The 22,188-nt window shown below is 35.2% G+C and overlaps 1 protein-coding gene across 1 annotated transcript in view; it reads left to right on the top strand.

The window, feature by feature from the left end:
* The window catches only part of LOC135097205 (calcium-dependent secretion activator-like), a 151,902-nt gene that overhangs the window by 92,548 nt on the left and 37,166 nt on the right, over window positions 1-22,188 (top strand). The window contains 4 exon segments of the mRNA XM_063998981.1: window positions 2,830-2,951; window positions 14,236-14,380; window positions 19,144-19,250; window positions 19,418-19,593. Of these exon segments, the coding sequence (XP_063855051.1) occupies window positions 2,830-2,951; window positions 14,236-14,380; window positions 19,144-19,250; window positions 19,418-19,593 (550 nt within the window).

Here is a 22,188-nt window from a genome sequence, read left to right as displayed (position 1 = left end):
ACTCTGAAAATGGGCACACCCAGGTTGGAACTGTTAAATTATTAGTAATGTAATTATTAACAAACTGCACATCATTAAATCCTGTCTATCTTTGGTTTATCTATTTTACAGGAATAGACAGTAGACTACCTTACCCAATTATGTATTGATTACATGTGCCTCACCCATTCTCACCTGATGTTCTCTCCAACCCTCTGTCCATCCTGCAATGTTCCTGTCTCTCCAGTGCACATTGTCCTGTTCTGTCTCTGCTTCACACACTTGCCATGCTGCATTTCTCCATCTTTCTTCTCTTCCTCTATCTTTCTGATGTCCTTCCTGAATGACCTTTCTTCCCCCATCCTATCCCAATCTCATTTTTCCTACATATGCATGTCCTCCATCTAATCTAACCATTTTCCCAACTCTCTCTCTCTCTCTCTCTCTCTCTCTCTCTCTCTCTCTCTCTCTCTCTCTCTCTCTCCCCCATGTGTTTTTCCCAGTTTTACCTTGTAACCTATGTAGTTTGTAGTCTTTCTGTTGCATTTCAAGTGACATGAGAGATATGATAAAGATATTGTAGGCAAAATCTTCAGTGTTAGTAACTTAAAGTAATGTGCTCAAGTTTGATAAAGATAGATTTGAAAAGAAATAAGATTATTTTTTTTTTTAATAAAGTGGTAAATGACTGCCATAAATTTAATAGTAATAAGATTATTATGTTTGAGTCTGTTGGGAGCTTTAAAAGATATTAGATAACCTTATGACTAAGGGTTATAGGTAGATACAGGTAGGTTATAGGTGGATATAGGTAGATATTAGATAACCTTATGACTAAGGGTTATAGGTGGATATAGTTAGGTTATAGGTGCAAATAGGTAGGAACTTCCACACTTCTGGATTTTTGCACCTTCTCTTATTCTCTTAATTTTTTTTATGATCTTGCATTATGTTCGCAGCTTCCTCAAAGAAAAGCAGATATTTGAAATAGTCTATAAGACATAATATGAACAAGGGATTCACATAATAGAAGGAAAACCTTAACTAATAAATACAGAAACAGAACTATATAAATGTAGCATAGGTCTTGTACACTACAACAGTGAGATAAACACATGCATACAAATCCTCTAACACATGTGAATATTGAAAAAAATTATAAGTTTTTGACAAACATGGACATTACATGAATTGAAAAATTCTAGGAGAGAATTGATAGTTGCATAAGGAAGATTAAGACTGAATTATGCTGCCATGGTCTAGTCACCTACATGACTACATGATGAATTTATCATGGAAAAAAATAAAGAGAATGTGTCTATAGCCAGTCTCTTATTATGTTTTAAGCAGATGGGATACAAAGGAAGATTAGATAAGTTCAAATAGTGATAAGTAGAGGAAGTAAAGAAAGCTATATAACAAATAATTAGATGAAATCTTTTAATAGGAAATAATGGAATATCAAAGGCATATGGATACTGTATAGCTTTTAAAAACTAGTTATTAATTTCCTGTCGAGAGGTTTACCTTATCAGGTAGGTTTGATATTTAAAAGGAATTGGAGATGATATTAGTTCCAGGTACGATGAATTTTTTCTTTAAGCAAGCTAAATGAAAGCAGATGATATAAATTTATCTAATGTCCTATTCACTGCAGTTATATAAATACAAGCTCCTTTAGCATATAGGACAAAACTGCAAGCCTTTTGCTTCAGTAGTACTATACACACGTAAAGAGGTCACAACTTTTAAAATTTGATCTATGTTAATTCTATGCTATGTATCAAAGAAAATAAAGTAAAATTATCTGTATCTAGCCAGGAACTTCAGCCCAAGATTGCATTTGTGAGACAAGTATGCTAATTGCAAGACTGCTAGGCTTTTGTTTTTATATAAACAGGTACTTGCAAATGGAATATACAATCCTAGTTTGAATTAGATTTTCATCAGATCTACAAATATGACACTTCATTCAAACTTCACAATTGCCATAACCAAATATCTTTTCCTTAATTTTCATTTTATATAATCTGTAAGCAATTGAGGACCAAAAATTAATTGACTCATGACTTCTGAATGGAACTTGTTCTCATTATGTAACTGACAATTTTGTTTCCTGTAACAATGCAAACTACTTTGCCATATTTGCAAGTTACCATTCTCAGAATATTTTTTCTTAATTTTGTATATTTAATATTTTGTCTTGAAAGTCATGGCATATAATATTTTTAAGTCTATATAGATGTGGATCACAAGTTTTACTGCTAAAATAAGATTTTATGGCTTACTCATTGTAATCAAGACATGATATTTTGTTTTATATATAATTTATGTACTAGAGAATGGTAATATATGTCATACAAATAGATGATTTTTGAAGGCAAGTATTATCACATTATTAATATCATGACAGTCAAACTTTGATCTGTGATGTATAGGTTTATCACGGAAGTACTGTGATATTTAATGAACTTGCGTCATTCAGTTAAACTCCAGAGGTGCATAGATTTAGTGAGCATTGTAAATGCATCTCCTCAATAGATATTTAGATGGATAGGTAAATAAATTTCCATCATTTATAGATAATTAGATAGGTGATTAATTAACAGATATGTAGGTAATTGTTTATTAATACAAAATTAAATTAGTTCAGGTGTGCATGCAGCATCATTAATAAGTTTAAAACTTATATTGCAAACTTACATGTTTGTACATGCAAGTACAAACATATATATCAAAATTTGTTGAAAATTTTAAAGGCAGGTCTCATAGATGTATAAGACTCTTTTGTGTGTTAGTGTTATTGAATGCATTGTATCATCAATGCTTAATTAACTTTTCTCTGGGCAGGTGCTGGTGATGGAGGTGCGGGAGATCAAACATCTACCACCAAACAGAATATTTTACTGCACGATGGAGGTGGAGGGTGGAGAAAAGCTTCAGACTGACCAAGCAGAGGCATCAAAACCAATGTAAGAGATGTCATAAAATATATCTCCATAAAGAACCATTAAAAATCATTTTGCTAATTGTTCCTTTGATGTGTTAGGTAGAAAATAGAAACATGCTAGTAATTCATACTTACCTATATAATGTCATAATCTATTCTTTTATCTTGCAGAATTCAGAGAAGGGATATAGATGTTGGTAGTATCATTTGTCTATGAACTGAAATACTGTGCAGAATAAGTTAAAACATCTTGGTTAGCACTCCTTGGAAAGACAAAGGAGCAAAAGTAATCTTTGCATAGGAATTAATGAAGGAGATAAATCTCATACTGTATTATGATTTCATGTTCTTATCTTCATCATCAAATAAGATTGGTTGTAACTTAAACATTTGTCAAGATGATGTCGTAGCATCTCAGGCCTCAGGCCCTACCAGTCACAGTTTAGGGGTAATGAATTCTTACCCTGGCTTCTTAAGTTGCCTTTTTTATACTAATATAGATATATTTTTTCTTTATATAATGTTGTCTTTTTTAAGTGGTTGGTAAAAAGATGAACAAGTTTTTAAACGTAGTCTTTTTAAGTTATTATATACAGTGGGTACAGTAAGTAATGACAGAAGTCATGTTTATTGTATATGTAGAAATGTTGCTTCATTTAGTACCCCAGTATTCATTCACTTGGAAATGAGAAAATTTAGTGACATTTGACAGGCTTGACATAGTATTTGGTGTGGTTGAGAGCCTGCAAGGAGTTCATTGTGCCTTGGGATTCAACATTGATTGTATTTTGTTCCTCAGCCAGATCATACCAGTTACTGTTTTCTCATTCTTTGTTACCACACTATTATATGTATATTTACATCTGAATCATAGAGGTATCATATAAAGAAATTCCATCTGTTTGCTCTAAGGGAAGAAAATATCCCAGTAAAGGAAATCAAAGCAGGTTGACCATCACATGGCTGTTCCAGCTGCCTTACAAGTTTTCTCTCATCTCTAAACTACAGCATGAGAAACAATTTGGAGGAAAGAATTGAAGTTCATTGCTCTGCTAAGAAGAATAAGCATGAGCTCCCCTATACCATCAAGATAATGAATCTTTATTATTCTGTCTGGAGGATCATGGGAGTCTGTATTTCCCTCTTTGTAAAACTACTTTGGGTACACATTGGCATTTGAAGATACTGGAGAAGAAAATCTTGTAGTCATATCATATTTCTATTGCCTCTGTCTTCATGCACAGTGGCAGCCAGTATCACAAGGCCAAGGAAGTTACCAGACATATGCAGAACAATCATGGGAATGTTATCTGAAAGTATGGGGATTCATCATATCAAAACCTCATCAAAAAGTACTCAAATCATTAAGATAAGGGTGCAGGATCATTAGGTGATCACCCCCACTAATGTTTGAGAAGCTCTTACCTTGGTGTTGTGTAAAGAAATGGATTTCACTTGCTTGTGGAAATTTTGTAAAAGTAAACCCAGGAGAAGGTAGGCTGTAATTTATGCTTAAAGGGGAGGTATCTTGCTACTAATGAAATTTTGAGGCAGTATATGAAAATTGGGGACATGCTTCATCACTTATTTTGTTCACTGTGAGTTTTGATCTGTCAAGGCAAGTATTAATGCTATAGCAGAGTAGCTGTGTAATGCCTCCATTGAACAATTTTTAGAAACACAGAAATTAATTTGAAAGTGGGTTAAATCTTTAGCCATGAGAGCTTGTAGCTAGGGATTGATTCCCTGACCAGGAGAACAGAAGGACAGTGCCTTGGATTTTGAGTCCATAATGATTATCAGGCCCCCAAGATAATTTTATACTCCTGGTCACAACACAAATTGCTCCCTCTGTTTAGATCAATTCATGGTGTAAATTTGAAAATGTGCTCTGAAATTCATGCAGAAATCTGAAGGAACTGGATTATTGATGGCCTGATTTTTTAATGTCAACCTGTACCATAAAACATTAGACTTCACTTTGTATTTGACTGATCTTTAGATAAAGAATGAGGGGCAAACTTTGCCCAGATATGCTTACAAAAACATGGTGTTATTTGATGGGAATCTTTACCTCTACTACCAGTGTAATGTCTCCTTTGGACTATTCACTGAAATAATGAGAAATTTATTTGTAGGTGAAAAAAAGGTCTTTGGCCTTGAGAGCTTTTCCCAGGGATGGAACCCCTGATCAACCAGAAGGACAAAATATATTGCCTTATAAACATATGTACAAAATATATTGCCTTATAAACATATGTACACTGGCACCACAATAATCATTGGGTTCCAAGATAATTTTTGGGACCTTTATGCTCCCAAGAACTACAGCTATACCACATCTTATATTTGCATAGAAGTCTTAAAATTTTTAGTATGGTTTATTTATGTGTATACATTTTTCCTTTATTTTTTATTTTCTTTATTGTAATAAGGACGTTAAACAAAAGGGTGGTGCTGCTGATGTTTAATACTGTGCTCACTGTAAATCTTTTATTTTTTTCTTTTAATGCCTGTTTTGTGATGCTGCAAGTTTTGAAACAGTAAGAAATTTATCTAAAGAGTGGACACAACAGAACACTCATGGTACACAACTTGTGCCTTTTATTATTTATTTATTTATTTATTTATTTATTATATACTTATTTTTTTATATAAGAGTGGCCAAGGGATTCAGAAAATTAAGAAAAAAGGCCACTGACATGCCAGTCCCTAAGGGAAATATTCAAAAGGATTATCTAAAATTGGAAGAGAAGTGTCTTGAAACATTGGTCTTGAAAGAATTCAAGTCATAGGAATGGGAAGATACAGAAACAGAATATGGGTGAGAGAAAACAGAAAGTCTTGTGCAACAAGGCCATGGGAGGAGGGGAGGTATGCAGTCAACAAAATCAAAAGAGCAGTCGACATGAAAATAGTGGTAGAAGGTAGCAAGATACATAACATTGTGGCAAAGAAAGAGAAAGGCTGAAGACAGTTAGTTAGAGGAGAGGAGTTGATAAGACATTCCATCCTGTTCAAAAAAGTACTATGAGTGGAACCCTCCCTTAAACATATGTGAAGTGTACACCATACTTGGGCAGGTAAGAGTTAGCAGCCAGGAGAGTGAGAAAAATGGGCAGATCACTCAGAATACCTAACTTCATAGAAGTTGTTTTAGCAAGAGATGAGATGTGAAGTTTCCAATTTAGATTATTTGTAAATAACAGACTGAGGATGATCACTGTAGAAGAAGACTGTTGAGTGTCATTAAAGAAGAGGGTATACTTCTCTGGAAGCTTGTGTTGAGTTTGAGTTCATAGACATAGGAATTGAGTGTTTGAGGTACTTAACAACACCAAGTTTGTTCTGCCTTGATAAAAAAAATTAAGAAAGATCAAAGAAGCCATGGAAAAGTGCCAAGTGGTATCATCAGTGTAGGAGTGGATAAGACAGTAAGTTTGACTTAACATTAATGATTAATAGAAAGTGGCTGACAGGACAAAACCCTGAGGAACACCACCATTAATAAGCTTATAAGAAGAGTAACTATCTACCACAGCAGCAGTAGAATTGTCAGAAAGGATTTTCATTGATTAAAGGAAAGGGAATACTCAGCAACATGGCAGTCATATGGTGCCAAAGGGGAGCTCTGAGTCCACAGAGCTGACAGATACAAAACCATCCAGTGACAGGTGAGTCATTAAAGAAGGTGGTACTGACCATGCTTCAAGCCTCACCACCTTAACAAGGTGACTTCACACAGTGGTGTCAGAAAGGAAACTTGAGATGAAGTTACAGAGAGAAGGATAGAAGCTGTAGGAGGGTAGTTTGGAGATTGTAGCTTTGTACCAGACTCTGTCAAATACTTTTGTTACATCTAAGGCAACCGCAAAAATTTCACCAAAATCCCTGAAAGTGGATGACTAAGACTTAGTAAGGAAAGCCAAAAGATCACCAGTAGAGTGGCCATGACAGAATCCATATTGGCAATCAGATATCAGGTTGTGAAGTGATAAATGTTTAAGAATCTTTCTGTTGTGAATAGATAAAAAAATTTAGAAAGGCAGCAAATTAAATCAATAAGGCAGTAGTTTGCAGGATTAGAGCGGTCACCCTTTTTAGGAAGAGGCTGAATGTAGGCAAACTTCCAACAGAAAGGAAAGGTTGATGTTGAGAAACAGAGTTGCTTGTACCAGGTAAGGTACAAGCAAGCAGGCACAATTTGGAGAATGATAGGAAGGATCCTATCAGATCCATAAGCCTTCTGAGAATTAAGGCCAACAAGAGCACAAAAAGCATCATTAGGAAAGGTCTTAGTGAGAGACATGAAATAGCTGAAGGATAGAGAGGGGGGAACAAGACCTGAATAATCTAGCATTGCATTTTCAGCAAAAGTTTTAGCAGAGTTCAGCTTTAGAGATAGATGAGATGGCAATGGTGTCATGAGGGAAATTAGATGTAGAAAGGCTGAGATTTTCTATTGACGAAGAAGTTTTGGCTAGTCGGAGAACAGGCTTGGCGTGATTTCAGTAAGAAATATGAATAGGGAATGATCATGAATGGAGGTGAAAGAAAGATTTGTGTATATAAATGAGTTGACTGAGAGGTTCAAATGAAGGAAAGAGGTCCATTTAGTCTGGAAAGGAAAGAAGTGAAAGAGGAATGAGTGAGGCAGGACAACAGTTATAGATGGGAGTGTGCTGTGGCACTAGTATAGAATTTGTTTGCACAGTATGTCCTGGATATTTTTCCCATGTCCATCATTTGTGTGGACCAGGGTTGTGTGATCGGAGCTGAATATCAGAGGTAATGATGATAATGATGATGATGATTCTGCTGCTCATCACATAATCATTATCTATTTTGATCTCGTGTCATCATCATCATCATCATCATCAATATAATCTCTTAACATCTTTATCAGCAGTGATTAAGGCTTATTACAGAGTTGCATTTAAACTAGCAAGGAATGAATATCTGAAGGTGAGAAGGAAAGAATGAAGGTAAAAAAGAGATTTCAGGAGAAAATAGTTGATGAGTGTAGGGAAGAACCTAAACTATTTTTATGCCTGTTTGGACAGAAACATTAAACTTAAAGAAAGATTAGTTTGATAGAAAATAATGACATACATATAGACTCAAGGAAATTAGTGAAATACTCCATTAAACCTGAGAATCTTTACAAATAAATAATACCAGGTGGCCTGGTATAAGTTTGAAAAAGGAATCTGGATGATTTCTGATTGCTTTTGAATTCTCACTAGTCTTGTGTAGACCTCCAGCCAATATTGGTTATGGTTGTTATATAACATCGATAGTATAAATGTTACAGCAATCTGTTTCATGTTAAGTTCATCTGACAAAATGAACTGCCAGGTTCTGCATGACAGCACCTTAATGTTGCAGATGTTACATATAAATTACCTACACTCTTCAAGAATAATTTTGCAATATTTTCAGCAGTATGGTGGTTAAAGTTTAACTGATTAAATCAGTGATAATCTGCATATGGCCCAAAGTATCATAACAAAATTTCTTTTTTAAGAATTGTGTAAATTTTTTGCAACATTTGCTAAGTTTGAAGTAGTATTTGATACAAACTTCCTGTTCCTTCATATCTGTCACTTAAGTGTAAATGCAGTGGTACCTTGACTTATGAGTTTAATTTGTTCCCTGACAGAGCTTGTAATTCAATTTGCTCATATGTCAAGTAAACTTTTGCCATTGAAATTAACTGAAATGTTATTAATCCATTCCAGGCCCTAAAAAACACTTTTTTTTTTCTCATATAAAAACATGACAGTAAACTGTTGATATAATAAACCTCTTTACCAAATTTCTTGTGTAATAACCCCTATCAAACACTCATTTTATTTTATAAGACTTTGCAAATTACAGCATATTTCAAAATTATTGAATGCTTGCTTTATTTTATGAACATCTTAGTTCTTAAAATGCAGGAGGGTTGGCTGACACAGTCAACTGCATGTTTGAGAGATGAATTGTGGCTGTGTGACAGCCAGTGAGTGACCTTGACAATGGCCAATGATTCTCTCTCTCTCTCTCTCTCTCTCTCTCTCTCTCTCTCTCTCTCTCTCTCTCTCTCTCTCTCTCTCTCTCTCTCTCTCTCTCTCTCTCTCTCTCTCATGTGTTCATTGTATTGAGGGTTTACTATAAGAAAATGCATTTATAAATAACAAATATATGAAAACAATTGAAGTGAACGATGTGGTGCTGCTCACTGTGCCAGCTAGCGGTGGCATAGCTGAGGTTCACTCGTATATTGGATTTTGGATCACAACTCAAAGCAAATAATTGTTCAAGTGATAGCTCATATCTTGAAAAACTTGTAAGTTGAGGTACTACTACATTCCAAAGTGAAACTTTAACATTGAAAAAATAGCAAAAAAGTAGTTAAACACAGAAAAAAAAAACACATAGCACTATAGTTCATAGATTCTACACATAATGCCACAGGCATTTCTCCTTTGTGCAATCAGTTCCTGTTTATTTTCCAGCTTTTGAGAGTACCTTGGTAGTACTTTATGAAATTGAGATCACACTGATAAAAGTGTACCACCAAACATAAAGTGTACATGACTCTGATTGTGGCATAATGACTACTGATAAGTCAGATGGAATTGATCTAAACTTGGTACAGCATCATTGCAGTTCTTTTTCCTTTTTTAATGTAAATTCTTGAGGTTTTATATTCATTACTGGAGTTAGACAGCACAGACAAAGAGCATAGGTATTCTTTTTTCTAGGAGTTAGATAACTAAACTTGTGCTTCATTGAACTAGTTTTGTTGTTGTGTAATAATGTAGAAGCTGCACTGCATTTACTGTGAAATAGTGTAAAATAAATTTGCTTGAAACATATTGTGAGAAATAAGATTAAGAATCCCATTGCAGCAAATAGAAGACAATAAGTTGTTGATCATACTACAAGTAACAACTGAAATCCCAAGTATGTTTGCCAGGCACTAATTGAAATTATTTTTAAAAAGAACATTGTACTTTATGTATTAACTATGTAGGTAATGTAGAAGAGATATGTATCTTTAACCTTACTTTCACTCTTTTAAATTGTTTTTCTCAGGAGGTAAGACAAAAGTCTTTGTCAGATTGATAATTATTAATGGTGCAATAATTTATTGTAAGTATTCTGTAAGATATAAAAATACTTGAAACAATATTGGTAGTAATAATTTTGCAGGGGAACCATATATTGCATCCTAATTTTTCATCAAGTACTGAATGATCACTTACAGATTATATGTATGTATTTGATTTGCTACTTTCACGGTAAAATTTAGAACCTTAGTAAGGTATTATTCATTTTTATTATTTTTTTTTTTTTTTTTTTTTTTTTTTTTTCATGACAATTATTTGGTTTGATAATTTATTTTGATGTTTGCTTCATGAAAAATTCATAAGAGAGGTAACCAAAAGAGTTTCTTCTTGCTCCATTCCTTATACTTTGTCCTTGCAATATTTTTAGTCTTTATTGTTTTCTTTTTCCTCTTATTTATTTACTATATATGACTGGTACCATTGAGATCCTTGGCTGGTATTTATAGGAAAAACTTAACATTTCTTAAATTTTGACTTAGAGTGTACTTAGCTGAGCCATTCTGGCTAAGACTTATTTGTACAATAGGTTGAGTCTTGTTGAGCCATGACTCAGTTAAGGAAAGGCAAAGTCCAAACAGATTTATGGAAAGCATGAAGACAAAACAGCAAATAACAAAAGTACCTTATTTCTACATGAATATACCATAAATAGATCATACAACAGTAAATAATGGTATATCTATAAATATCAGTATTTTCTACTTGGTTATGATTAATGTCAGTGAACTTTTGAGACAAGCTTAATGCATCTCCCAGTAATCAAAACAAATCCCAGTCTCACATGCTCCCTTACTCTGGCAAGACTAATTCACTCATATTCAAAATCCTTGCATCATGAACAGACCCATGAAAGTTAGTATTAATATCAAGGATCATATAATTTGCATCAAATACAATTTGAACATTGACACTGTGATAGTTCTTTCTGTTCACAAACTCATTTTCATACTCACAAGAGGTAACAATTTTTACATAAGTCCCATCTATTATCTCAACTATTCCTGGGAAATTTGCAATAGCCATGAATTTTGCTTGCTTTAAATTTCTGCTGGGTCTGTTGGAAAATTCCATGAATTGGGTAACGATGTTTAGAGTAGCTAAAGCATTCAGAGTTTGGCATTTAACCCTGGTAATTGTAGACTCTGACAGTTCAAAGTAATCACCATTGCACAACTGCATTTTTCAAGTTCCCAAATATCTGAGAGTGGCCATTTCTGGGGTGACTGCTAGCATGGTTGCAATCAGTACGACTTTGTAGTTCCCTCTCAGTAAATCCATCACAAAAACTATTCCTTCATGATTCAGTCTGCATCTCTTGATAAGGTCAGCATCATCATACTTTTGAGAACATTCTTTCATTCACAAAAGGTCCTTGGATGTTGTCTTCATATTTGTTGACATTCAGCCATCAGGGTTGGGTACAAGTGCATGTACTTTTACTTGGACTTGGACTTGGACTTAAGTAAAGATAATCATGTATCTGTACTTGGAGTTTAAAAATTCAATGTTACTTTTACTTGTACTTAGATACAAAGTACTTGGAAATACCAAGTACATTCAGTACAAACAAGTATATTGCACTGAATCAAAAGTTATATACTGTATATAGATTCCAGTGAACTTTGTGATGATAATATTGGTTAAATATGTACATTGAGTACTATGATATTGTAGTGTAATATATGATAAAGGAACATAATTAAATAGTATTTTCTCAATGGGTAACATGCTACAGTAGACAGGGCCAGTACAGCACCACATTACTCAACAAGTGTGAATATGTTTATTACTGTCATCCTAAAATAGAATAAAGGTAGAATTTCCATTTACTTTTCAATAGTGAATCCCACTTTTAACAGTGTACTCATTAATGTGTATGTATGAACACTACTACCTTTCGTGCTTTACGAATCTGTGACTGGAATTATTGTGGTCTTGGACTCAAGTATGTAGTAAAGTGACTGTACTTGTACTTGAAAAATATCCAGGTACTTGGACTTGGACTTAAGTACAATTGCTTGTACATGGACCCAATTCTGTCAGCCATATTAGTTGTTGTTGTCTGAGCACTGTCTTAGCCAGCTTGAGCTACCTCTGGTGGTGGCTTAAATCTTGTCATCTGCTAAGGCAGGGCAAAGTCGCACTCAGCAGATCTGGCGGGTTTGAGACATTTTATAACAGATGCTTAGTAATGGCTTAGCATTTCTTTGAGATAAGACCATGCTTAGCAGCTCTTGTCTCACTCTGGTATCCTAAAACTTATCCATTTTTGTTTTCTTCTTCATGTGTGCATTAACATCATACAAAAATGCTTTTATTCTTTGTAACTGTAATGCTCCCTTTGTGAATGCTCAATAGAAACAGTGAAAAATTTATCAAAAGGCAGGATAAATCTTTGGTTCTTAGCCGAGAACTGTACCTGTTACCAGGACAAATTATTGCACTTTGGACATCAGGATAATGATGATCATCAGATCCCAAGATCATTTGGAGACCTTTGTACTCCCAGTCACTACATAACAACTTTCTTTCCATTTTCTGTTTGTATTCATTATATCCCACATTTCCTCATTAGTCAATTGTGTTATTTACTTTCTGATGGGTATCCAGTCTCCTTGACAAGAATGTTAGTACTAAAGCTCATTTTGCTATTCAGTTTGCTGCTGAGATGATAGAAAGCTTGGCTTAGGAAGTTTCATGTGAGTGTTTCACTAGAACACTAGTTGGCCTGATCACAGTTCATTATCATAGAATAATAAAAAAAAAAAATCTTCATGACAACTAATGATCTTATGAATGCATGAGTGTCTTGCAAAGGCAGTTAACCTGATCCTAGTTGATTATGATTAACAAAAATACAGACTTAAGGCTTCAGATTCGACATTTTCAGCTTGAATTTTCTATCTTTGAAATAACGCTAAAGATCACCTGTACAACAACTAACAATGATATAAATGTTCAAGTGCTATATTTGTTATATTTATTTGCTATATATTTAATATATTTATATATATTTGCTATAATGCTTTCTCTTACCCAATCAAATTTGATCATCATAAACCAACTAATTGATGGTGTAAGGCTTCAAATGCAAAACTATAGTTTTCTAGTTTGAAAACCACTTAAAACATCACATGCCATATTTGACTAAAGTATCAAAACAAATATAATGATGTAAGACTAGAGTTTTTGGGCTTGAAAATTACCAGCAACATTATCTTCAACATCAGTAACAAGCTTACTAATGTATGAATTACAGTAATGTAATTTCTTGACCCTCACATCACACATATTTGTTTGTACTTAGAGAGGAAGGAATAGGCAAAACCAGTTGAGGTATTATCCCTATAAATCTGTATTTATATAGCTTTAATGATTCATATTTAGCTAAGTTCTGGTTTATGATGTAAAATGCTGATCTTATCCTTCCAAGGCAAACAAAAGTACTGTACTGTATTGTGTTTTATAACCCTACATTGTCATATCTGCCACATTCTTTTACTTGAATGGGCCTCTGTTTCATCATGATGCCTATCCATTTGTGCTCTTTTGTTCTCATGTCTTTCGGTCTCAGTGTTTATTTGCTTGATCAATGTTAGTACTATAGTTTTATTGAAGATATCCTAAATGCACCCCCAGATTTTCATCTTAAAATTCTCCATGTGACACAAATCTTTAGTAACTTTTTTTTTTCAGGTTTTATTCCTTCATCACTAGTCTCTCTCTCTCTCTCTCTCTCTCTCTCTCTCTCTCTCTCTCTCTCTCTCTCTCTCTGGTTTCTGATTGTTGTTAATTTATTTTTTTCACATATGCTAATTTTTATCTCATCATAATGATCTGAATTTTCATTGTGGTTATAATTACCCTGGCATCTGGCATGCCTTTTTTGGTGTTCTGATGAAATCTCCATAATCTATCATCTTTGTCCCATGTCTACTCTCTTATCCAGGTATATCTGTGGATCATCTTTTGTTTGGATCCAACTCTTTAGTAATGTGAACTTCCCTCTTTTAGCACATATGGTTGCTGCTCTATCCCTATTCTTATTCTTCTAGTGGTATACCCCATTCTCCAATCAATGCACCACATCTAGATTTTCAGTTCATAGTTTAGCATTCATGTTTGATTATTTGATCACAGAGAATTATTTAAGCAAAGATTAGTCATTAATGTTCTGTCTTTTTGCAGGTGGGACACACAAGGGGATTTCACAACAACACATCCACTACCTGGTGTCAAAGTAAAGCTGTATACAGAATCAGCATCTATGCTTTCCCTAGATGATAAGGAACTAGGCAAGGTTGTTCTACATCCCACAGCCATGTCATCCAAGGTCAGTTAAGAAATTTTATTGAAAATTTCTCTTTGTAAATATTCATACTTGCCATAACTTTATTATTGGTCTTCATACAAGTGAGTTATGTTCTTTAAAAACATTACTAAAATTTAATATTTTTTCTTTGAATGCACATTTCATTGCTTTTAGATAAATATTTTGAAATTTTCATTTATAAGTATGAATTTTGCAATTGTACATTAGGACAAAGGATAAAATAATTTTATTCATAGCCTTGAAAACTTATAAATTGTATGTTTTTTTTTTTTTATGTAGGAAGGACACTGGCCAAGGGCAACAAAAATTTAATAAAAAAATGCCCACTGAAATGCCAGTCCCATAAAAGGGTCAAAGCAGTGGTCAAAAATTGATGAATAAATATCTTGAAACCTCCCTCTTGAAGGAATTCAAGTCATAGGAAGGTGGAAATACAGAAGTAGGCAGGGAGTTCTAGAGTTTATCAGAGAAAGGGATGAATGACTGAGAATACTGGTTAACTCTTGCGTTAGAGAGGTGGACAGAATAGGGGTGAGAGAAAGAAGAAAGTCTTGTGCAGTGAGGCCGCGGAAGGAGGGGAGGCATGCAGTTAGCAACATCAGAAGAGCAGTTAGCATGAAAATAGCGGTAGAAGACAGCTAGATATGCAACATTGCGGTGATGAGAGAGAGGCTGAAGACAGTCAGTTAGAGGAGAGGAGTTGATGAGACGAAAAGCTTTTGATTCCACCCTGTCTAGAAGAGCAGTATGAGTGGAACCCCCCCCCCCCCCCCAGACATGTGAAGCATACTCCATACATGGACAGATAAGGCCCTTGTACAGAGCAGCTGGGGGGATGAGAAAAACTGGCGGAGATGTCTCAGAACACCTAACTTCATAGAAGCTGTTTTAGCTAGAGATGAGATGTGAAGTTTCCAGTTCAGATTATAAGTAAAGGACAGACCGAGGATGTTCAGTGTAGAAGAGGGGGACAGTTGAGTGTCATTGAAGAAGAGGGGATAGTTGTCTGGAAGGTTGTGTCGAGTTGATAGATGCAGGAATTGAGTTTTTGAGGCATTGAACAATACCAAGTTTGCTCTGCCCCAATGAGAAATTTTAGAAAGATTAGAAGTCAAGCGTTCTGTGGCTTCCCTGTGTGATATGTTTACCTCCTGAAGGGTTGGATGTCTATGAAAAGACATGGAAAAGGGCAGGGTGGTATCATGAGCGTAGGAGTGGATAGGACAAGAAGTTTGGTTTAGAAGATCATTAATGAATAATAAGAAGAGAGTGGGTGACAGGACAGAACCCTGAGGAACACCACTGTTAATAGATTTAGGAGAAGAACAGTGACCGTCTACCACAGCAGCAATAGAACGGTCAGAAAGGAAACTTGAGATGAAGTTACAGAGAGAAGGATAGAAACCATAGGAGGGTAGTTTGGAAATCAAAGCTTTGTGCCAGAGTCTATCAAAAGCTTTTGATATGTCCAAGGTAACAGCAAAAGTTTCACCAAAATCTTTAAAAGAGGATGACCAAGACTCAGTAAGGAAAGCCAGAAGATCACCAGTAGAGCGGCCTTGACAGAAGCCATACTGGCGATCAGATAGAAGGTTGTGAAGTGATAGATGTTTAAGAATCTTCCTGTTGAGGATAGATTCAAAAACTTTAGATAGGCAGGAAATTAAAGCAATAGGACGGTAGTTTGAGGGATTAGAACGGTCACCCTTTTTAGGAACAGGTTGAATGTAGGCAAACTTCCAGCAAGAAGGAAAGTTAGATGTTGACAGACAGAGCTGAAAGAGTTTGACCAGGCAAGGTGCAAGCACAGAGGCACAGTTTTGGAGAACAATAGGAGGGACCCCATCAGGTCCATGAGCCTTCCGAAGGTTTAGGCCAGCAAGGGCATGGAAAACATCATTGCGAAGAATTTTATTACGTGGCATGAAGTAGTTAGAGGGTGGAGGAGGAGGAACAAGCCCAGAATAGTCCAAGGTAGAGTTTTTAGCAAAGGTTTGAGCGAAGAGTTCAGCTTTAGAAATAGATGTGATAGCAGTGGTGCCATCTGGTTGAAATAGAGGAGGGAAAGAAGAAGAAGCAAAGTTATTGGAGATATTTTTGGCTAGATGCCAGAAATCACAAGGGGAGTTAGATCTTGAAAGGTTTTGACATTTTCTGTTAATGAAGGAGTTTTTGGCTAGTTGGAGAACAGACTTGGCATGGTTCCAGGCATAAATATAAAGTGCATGAGATTCAGGTGATGGAAGGCTTAAGTACCTTTTGTGGGCCACCTCTCTATCATGTATAGCACGAGAACAAGCTGTGTTAAACCAAGGTTTAGAAGGTTTAGGACGAGAAAAAGAATGAGGAATGTATGCCTCCATGCCAGACACTATCACCTCTGTTATGCGCTCAGCACACAAAGACGGGTCTCTGACACGGAAGCAGTAGTCATTCCAAGGAAAATCAGCAAAATACCTCCTCAGGTCCCCCCAACTAGCAGAGGCAAAACGCCAGAGGCACCTTCGCTTAGGGGGATGCTGAGGAGGGATTGGAGCAATAGGACAAGATATAGATATGAGATTGTGATCAGAGGAGCCCAACAGAGAAGAAAGGGTGACAGCATAAGCAGAAGGATTAGAGGTCAGGAAAAGGTCAAGAATGTTGGGCGTATCTCCAAGACGGTCAGGAATACGAGTAGGGTGTTGCACCAATTGCTCTAGGTCATGGAGGATAGCAAAGTTGTAGGCTAGTTCACCAGGATGGTCAGTGAAGGGAGAGGAAAGCCAAAGCTGGTGGTGAACATTGAAGTCTTCAAGAATGGAGATCTCTGCAAAAGGGAAGAGGGTCAGAATGTGTTCCACTTTGGAAGTTAAGTAGTCAAAGAATTTCTTATAATCAGAGGAGTTAGGTGAGAGGTATACAGCACAGATAAATTTAGTATGAGAGTGACTCTGTAGTCGTAGCCAGATGGTGGAAAACTCAGGAGATTCAAGAGCGTGGGCACGAGAGCAGGTTAAGTCATTGCGCACATAAACGCAGCATCCAGCTTTGGATAAAAAATGAGGATAGAGAAAGTAGGAGGGAACAGAAAAGGGGCTACTGTCAGTTGCCTCAGACATCTGAGTTTCAGTGAGGAAAAGAAGATGAGGTTTAGAAGAGGAGAGGTGGTGTTCTACAGATTGAAAATTAGATCTTAGACTCCGACTCCGAGGGACTCCGAGGCTGGTGTAGGAATCGGCATGATGATTTTGAAATTTTTGAGTGAAGGTTGTGTGTGTTATTAGGTGCTTGTAGTTTTGTGTGGAGGAAGAGAGTTGTCTTTAGAGGGCAGGCTGTGACTGCCCCCTTGTGTTGTGAGACACAAAGGGAAACGTTCAGTGAGGTCACAGCTGAGTTTAATGATAAGTTCACAGCACTCCCTGAACAGTGCTTTAGACCTCACTGGGAGTAATTATCGTTTCGGCAGGTGTCTACTGCCTCCTCCTGCCATGTTCATAGATCAATGTTTGTACTTTTCTAGTTTCCTAAACTAAAAGCTCAGGTGCTACATATTGCACCTATTGCATTAATGTCCTGATCCAAATAATTTATATGATTAACATATTTTGGTAACACTGATTATCTGAAATCAAAATAATTCTCCAATCATTGGTATCTTCAAAAAGAAAAAAAAAAAAATCGCTGGATTATAACAGTATGCATGAATGTTTTAGAGCATACAGTGTGATCTACACCACATGACTGGGGCCATTCCTTTATGGATTCTTTGCTTGAAACCCAACTTAAACATATATCTCATTTCAATTAGTTCTTAATGATGGATAGATTCTAATCACATCCTTTGAGAAGTCCTGTTTGTCTCCACAAATTAAAATCAAGATTGTAAGTTAAGCTGACACCTAAATATGTGCCTGATGCTATTGTAGTCAATACTATTTAACAATGCAGATAAGAAATCTCAATTTGGCACCATCTACATGATCATTTATGATTTAACAAAGGACACTACAGTACATAATACCATAGGAGTCTTTGAAGCTTCCTGTTAACTGAGATTACAAAAATAATTTTGTCATATCATTTTCAAATTTCACTGATTTGCAACCAGGCTGGCACTGTTGCCATCCACCACTCTGACCATGAAACATGTCTTATCATTATCTGATTCCAATGCAATAGATGAACACTGTGAAAGCAGGTTTTTTGAACAGGTTACTGGTTCCAACTTAACACCAAGTAAATGTATGTACATGTGATAAAAACAGGTTCAGGAGTTTTGACACTTGCATCTGCTTTCAATCTGTTCTCCTGTTTCTCAGACAATTGTTATTACTGATCCACTTCAGAAGTGTAATTTCTAATCATAAAATTCTTTGAAAGACCATCAGAATGTGATAAAAGGCACAGACACCATGCCAACAGAAATATAATGGATAAATTAGAGGCTGAATTATTCATGACACAATAATCGACATTCAAAGGCTGCATACAAGAACTTATATATCAGTTTGTAATAAAGATCAAATTTTACCTCCTAGAAATACCAACAATTATTCAGCTTCTTTTTCAAATTCCACAGCTGTCTCTCTTGTCTTACACTCAGTAACCTTTAAAACTGAGAAGAATAGTTCCCTATAGTTCTCAAGATAATTTTAGTTAGATTTTGATGTATGATATCAGGAACTATATAAAAGTATAGGCACAAAACATTGTAACATAGTGGCATTTTATTTACATTAAAGAGTATGAACATAAATATAAGGATGTCATTATCATTGCAGGTACCTGAATGGTACAAGATGCAAGTTCCAAAAAATTCACCTGAAAATAATCTTAGAATTAAGATTGCTGTCAGAATGGATAAACCACAAAACTTAAAACATTGTGGGTAAGTGTTTACATTATCATCATTATTGTATGGCTATTGAATCTTGTATGTATTTTTATTGATATATTATTAAATACTTGTATTGCAAGCTGCATAATGAGTGTCATGAAATTCATCCATTTTTTTCTATACACAAGGTTAAATTTTATTAAAATCTCACTCGACAGCCATCTGTATGCTCTAGGGAAGAGTTGCTGGAAAAAGTGGAAGAAACGGTATTTTTGTTTAGTACAAGTGTCCCAGTACACATTTGCCATGTGTAGCTACAGAGAGAAGAAAAGCGAACCCACGGAGATGATGCAGCTGGACGGGTATACAGTGGACTACATTGAGGCAGTGTCAGGTAATGCTACATTCTGTTGGATGATATTCACATATATTGGCTGCAAAATTCTTTGATCTCTAGATATAAACATCATCAAGAAGATAAATAGTATTATTTATTGAAATTTATTAAGACATTAGTTAAGCATCAAACAACACAAATATTTTTTTTTTCCAATAAGTAATTTTTGTTGCTAAAAAAAATCTAGCATTTATTTTTTACTCATTGCAATACATGTTGTTTCATTAGTGCTGCACTTAATTGAATCATAGCCAAAATTCTTGTATGAAAGAAAATCCTTTGGAATATGTTCCTTTCACACCTCTTGGTGCTGAGAGACATTTTTCTTTTAACTTGTCTTGAGAGGAAGGTAGTCTTTTACATGACTTATACAGTATGACTAATTGCTGCTTTTATGATATATAAAATGTATAAACCTATAAGACACACCTTCATTTATGAATATGTAAAAGCAAACTCTTTCTATGTTCATTAATCACCACTGATATAATTTGACAGAAAATTAAGTGTATGGTGCAGATGCATTAAGCAGAATCATCTGATCATAATTTTTGGATGTGATCTCAACTGATAACATGAATTAAGTAGTGGCAGCAACCTGGACTTCCAGGCATTAGTTCATGAAGCAGCATCTGCATGCTACAAATGGCAAGACCAACCCAAAGCAGACACTTCCAAAACAAAACATTCTGTTATGAATGATAAAGTTTTAGTATGGTACAATGGAGGAAAATTCCCATTCATACTGATGGTGTGGAGTATGGAGGTTAAACTGGAAAAGACAATCATTTTACAGTTCCAGAGATGGCATATTGATTATCATCTGATTGTTGGGATCCTCAATGTTAGTGCACATTTTAATTCAAACAGCCTTTTTACAGAAATGGCAACCAGGCTGACCTCAGTAATACTTTTCTCTCATTCACAAAAAGTCTTTTATTTAATTTCATCCATGATGTGACACATATGGAGAAAGTTGATGCAAAAAGAGTAAGGCAGGCTTTACAACAAGCTTCAGTTGTACATTGTAATGGTGATCTCTAATAAAAGTTAGTACATATTCAAGCTAATTCAGTTTAATAGATGGAACCAATCCATCCAAAAAGAGATTTGTGAGGGTAAAGCTCATCAATAAACTGAAGACAGGAAGATTTTTTGTAATGGGCATGACAAGTAAAAATTTGGAATGAACATTTTTTTCCCTCATTCAAATTGCATACAGTCAGCTGATTTAGCACAGAGGGCATTGGAAATCTCAGAACCAGGCTCAGTTCATGTGATATGAACCATACATTGTCCCTTTCTGCTCCATACTCCTGACCAAGACAGACATATCACCACTCTTCTGGTATGCCCCACTAGAGGTTGAAGTTCCAGCTAAAGCCAGTTTGCCATATGGATTTTTTTTTTTTTTTTTTTTTTTTTTTTTTTTTTTTTTGTGTGTGTGTGTGTGTGTGTGTAATATTGTGGCAGGTCTTTAGGGGTAGGGTTTAGTGCCAAAAGTTGATCTCTTACAATTAGAATATTTTGAGTGGAGTCCAGAAGCTGTTATAGTCCAGCTTTGAGTGAGTGCATGACTCTGCTATTTGTTGTGTTGTCTGTCTGGAGTTTGGCTTCATCATAGTAGGGTTATTCCAGTTTTGTTATGTGAAGTTTTGTGGTGTCTGCAGTTTGAGTGTGGTGGTGTGGCCATGTGGCCATAATGTACTCCCTTTTCTTTCACAGCTTCAAATAACAAGTGATATATATATATATATATATATATATATATATATATATATATATATATATATATATATATATATATACAGTAAAACCCCTCACATCCGGCATTCGAGTATCCGGCAGCTTCAAGTATCCGGCACATTTTTCCCAGAGCCCTAAAATCAATAAAAAGTCAATGTGTACTTATAAAATCAATTAAAATTCCCGTGCGAGGCATACTTTGTCCCCTCACCACCAGGGCGCACTGCTTCCCGCCACCCATGGCCCACTGCACTGTGTTTACTCAGTGACTCAGTCCCGCGTGTGCACTGTTTATTGCCTGACACCTTCATCATGTCTAAAGTTGTAGAAAAGAGGAAGTGTGTTGTGCTTACACTTAAGCAACTGATCAGATCAGCTGATCTTTGTTATGGTAAGATGCATAAGTGTAGGGTGGTGATTGTGGACATAATTTCACTTCTATTCAAGTATCCGGCAATATTCAAGTATCTGGCATGTCAGCAGTCCCGTTGATGCCGGATAAGAGGGATTTTACTGTATATATATACGAGTATATATATATATATATATATATATATATATATATATATATATATATATATATATATATATATATATATATACATACATACATACATACATACATACATACATACATATATATATATATATATATATATATATATATATATATATATATATATATATATATATATATATATATATATATATATATATATATATATATATATATATATATATATATATAGAAACCATTGTCGCATGCTTGCTCCTCCTTCCTTCTGGTCCTCACACATTAATTGTTATTTGTGATATGATACTGTGTCAAGTCATGTATCTGCAGAC

The sequence above is a fragment of the Scylla paramamosain genome, unplaced genomic scaffold (assembly GCF_035594125.1).
Source record: "Scylla paramamosain isolate STU-SP2022 unplaced genomic scaffold, ASM3559412v1 Contig14, whole genome shotgun sequence".
NCBI lineage: Eukaryota > Metazoa > Arthropoda > Malacostraca > Decapoda > Portunidae > Scylla > Scylla paramamosain.
This window is presented reverse-complemented; position numbering and strand designations above follow the sequence as displayed.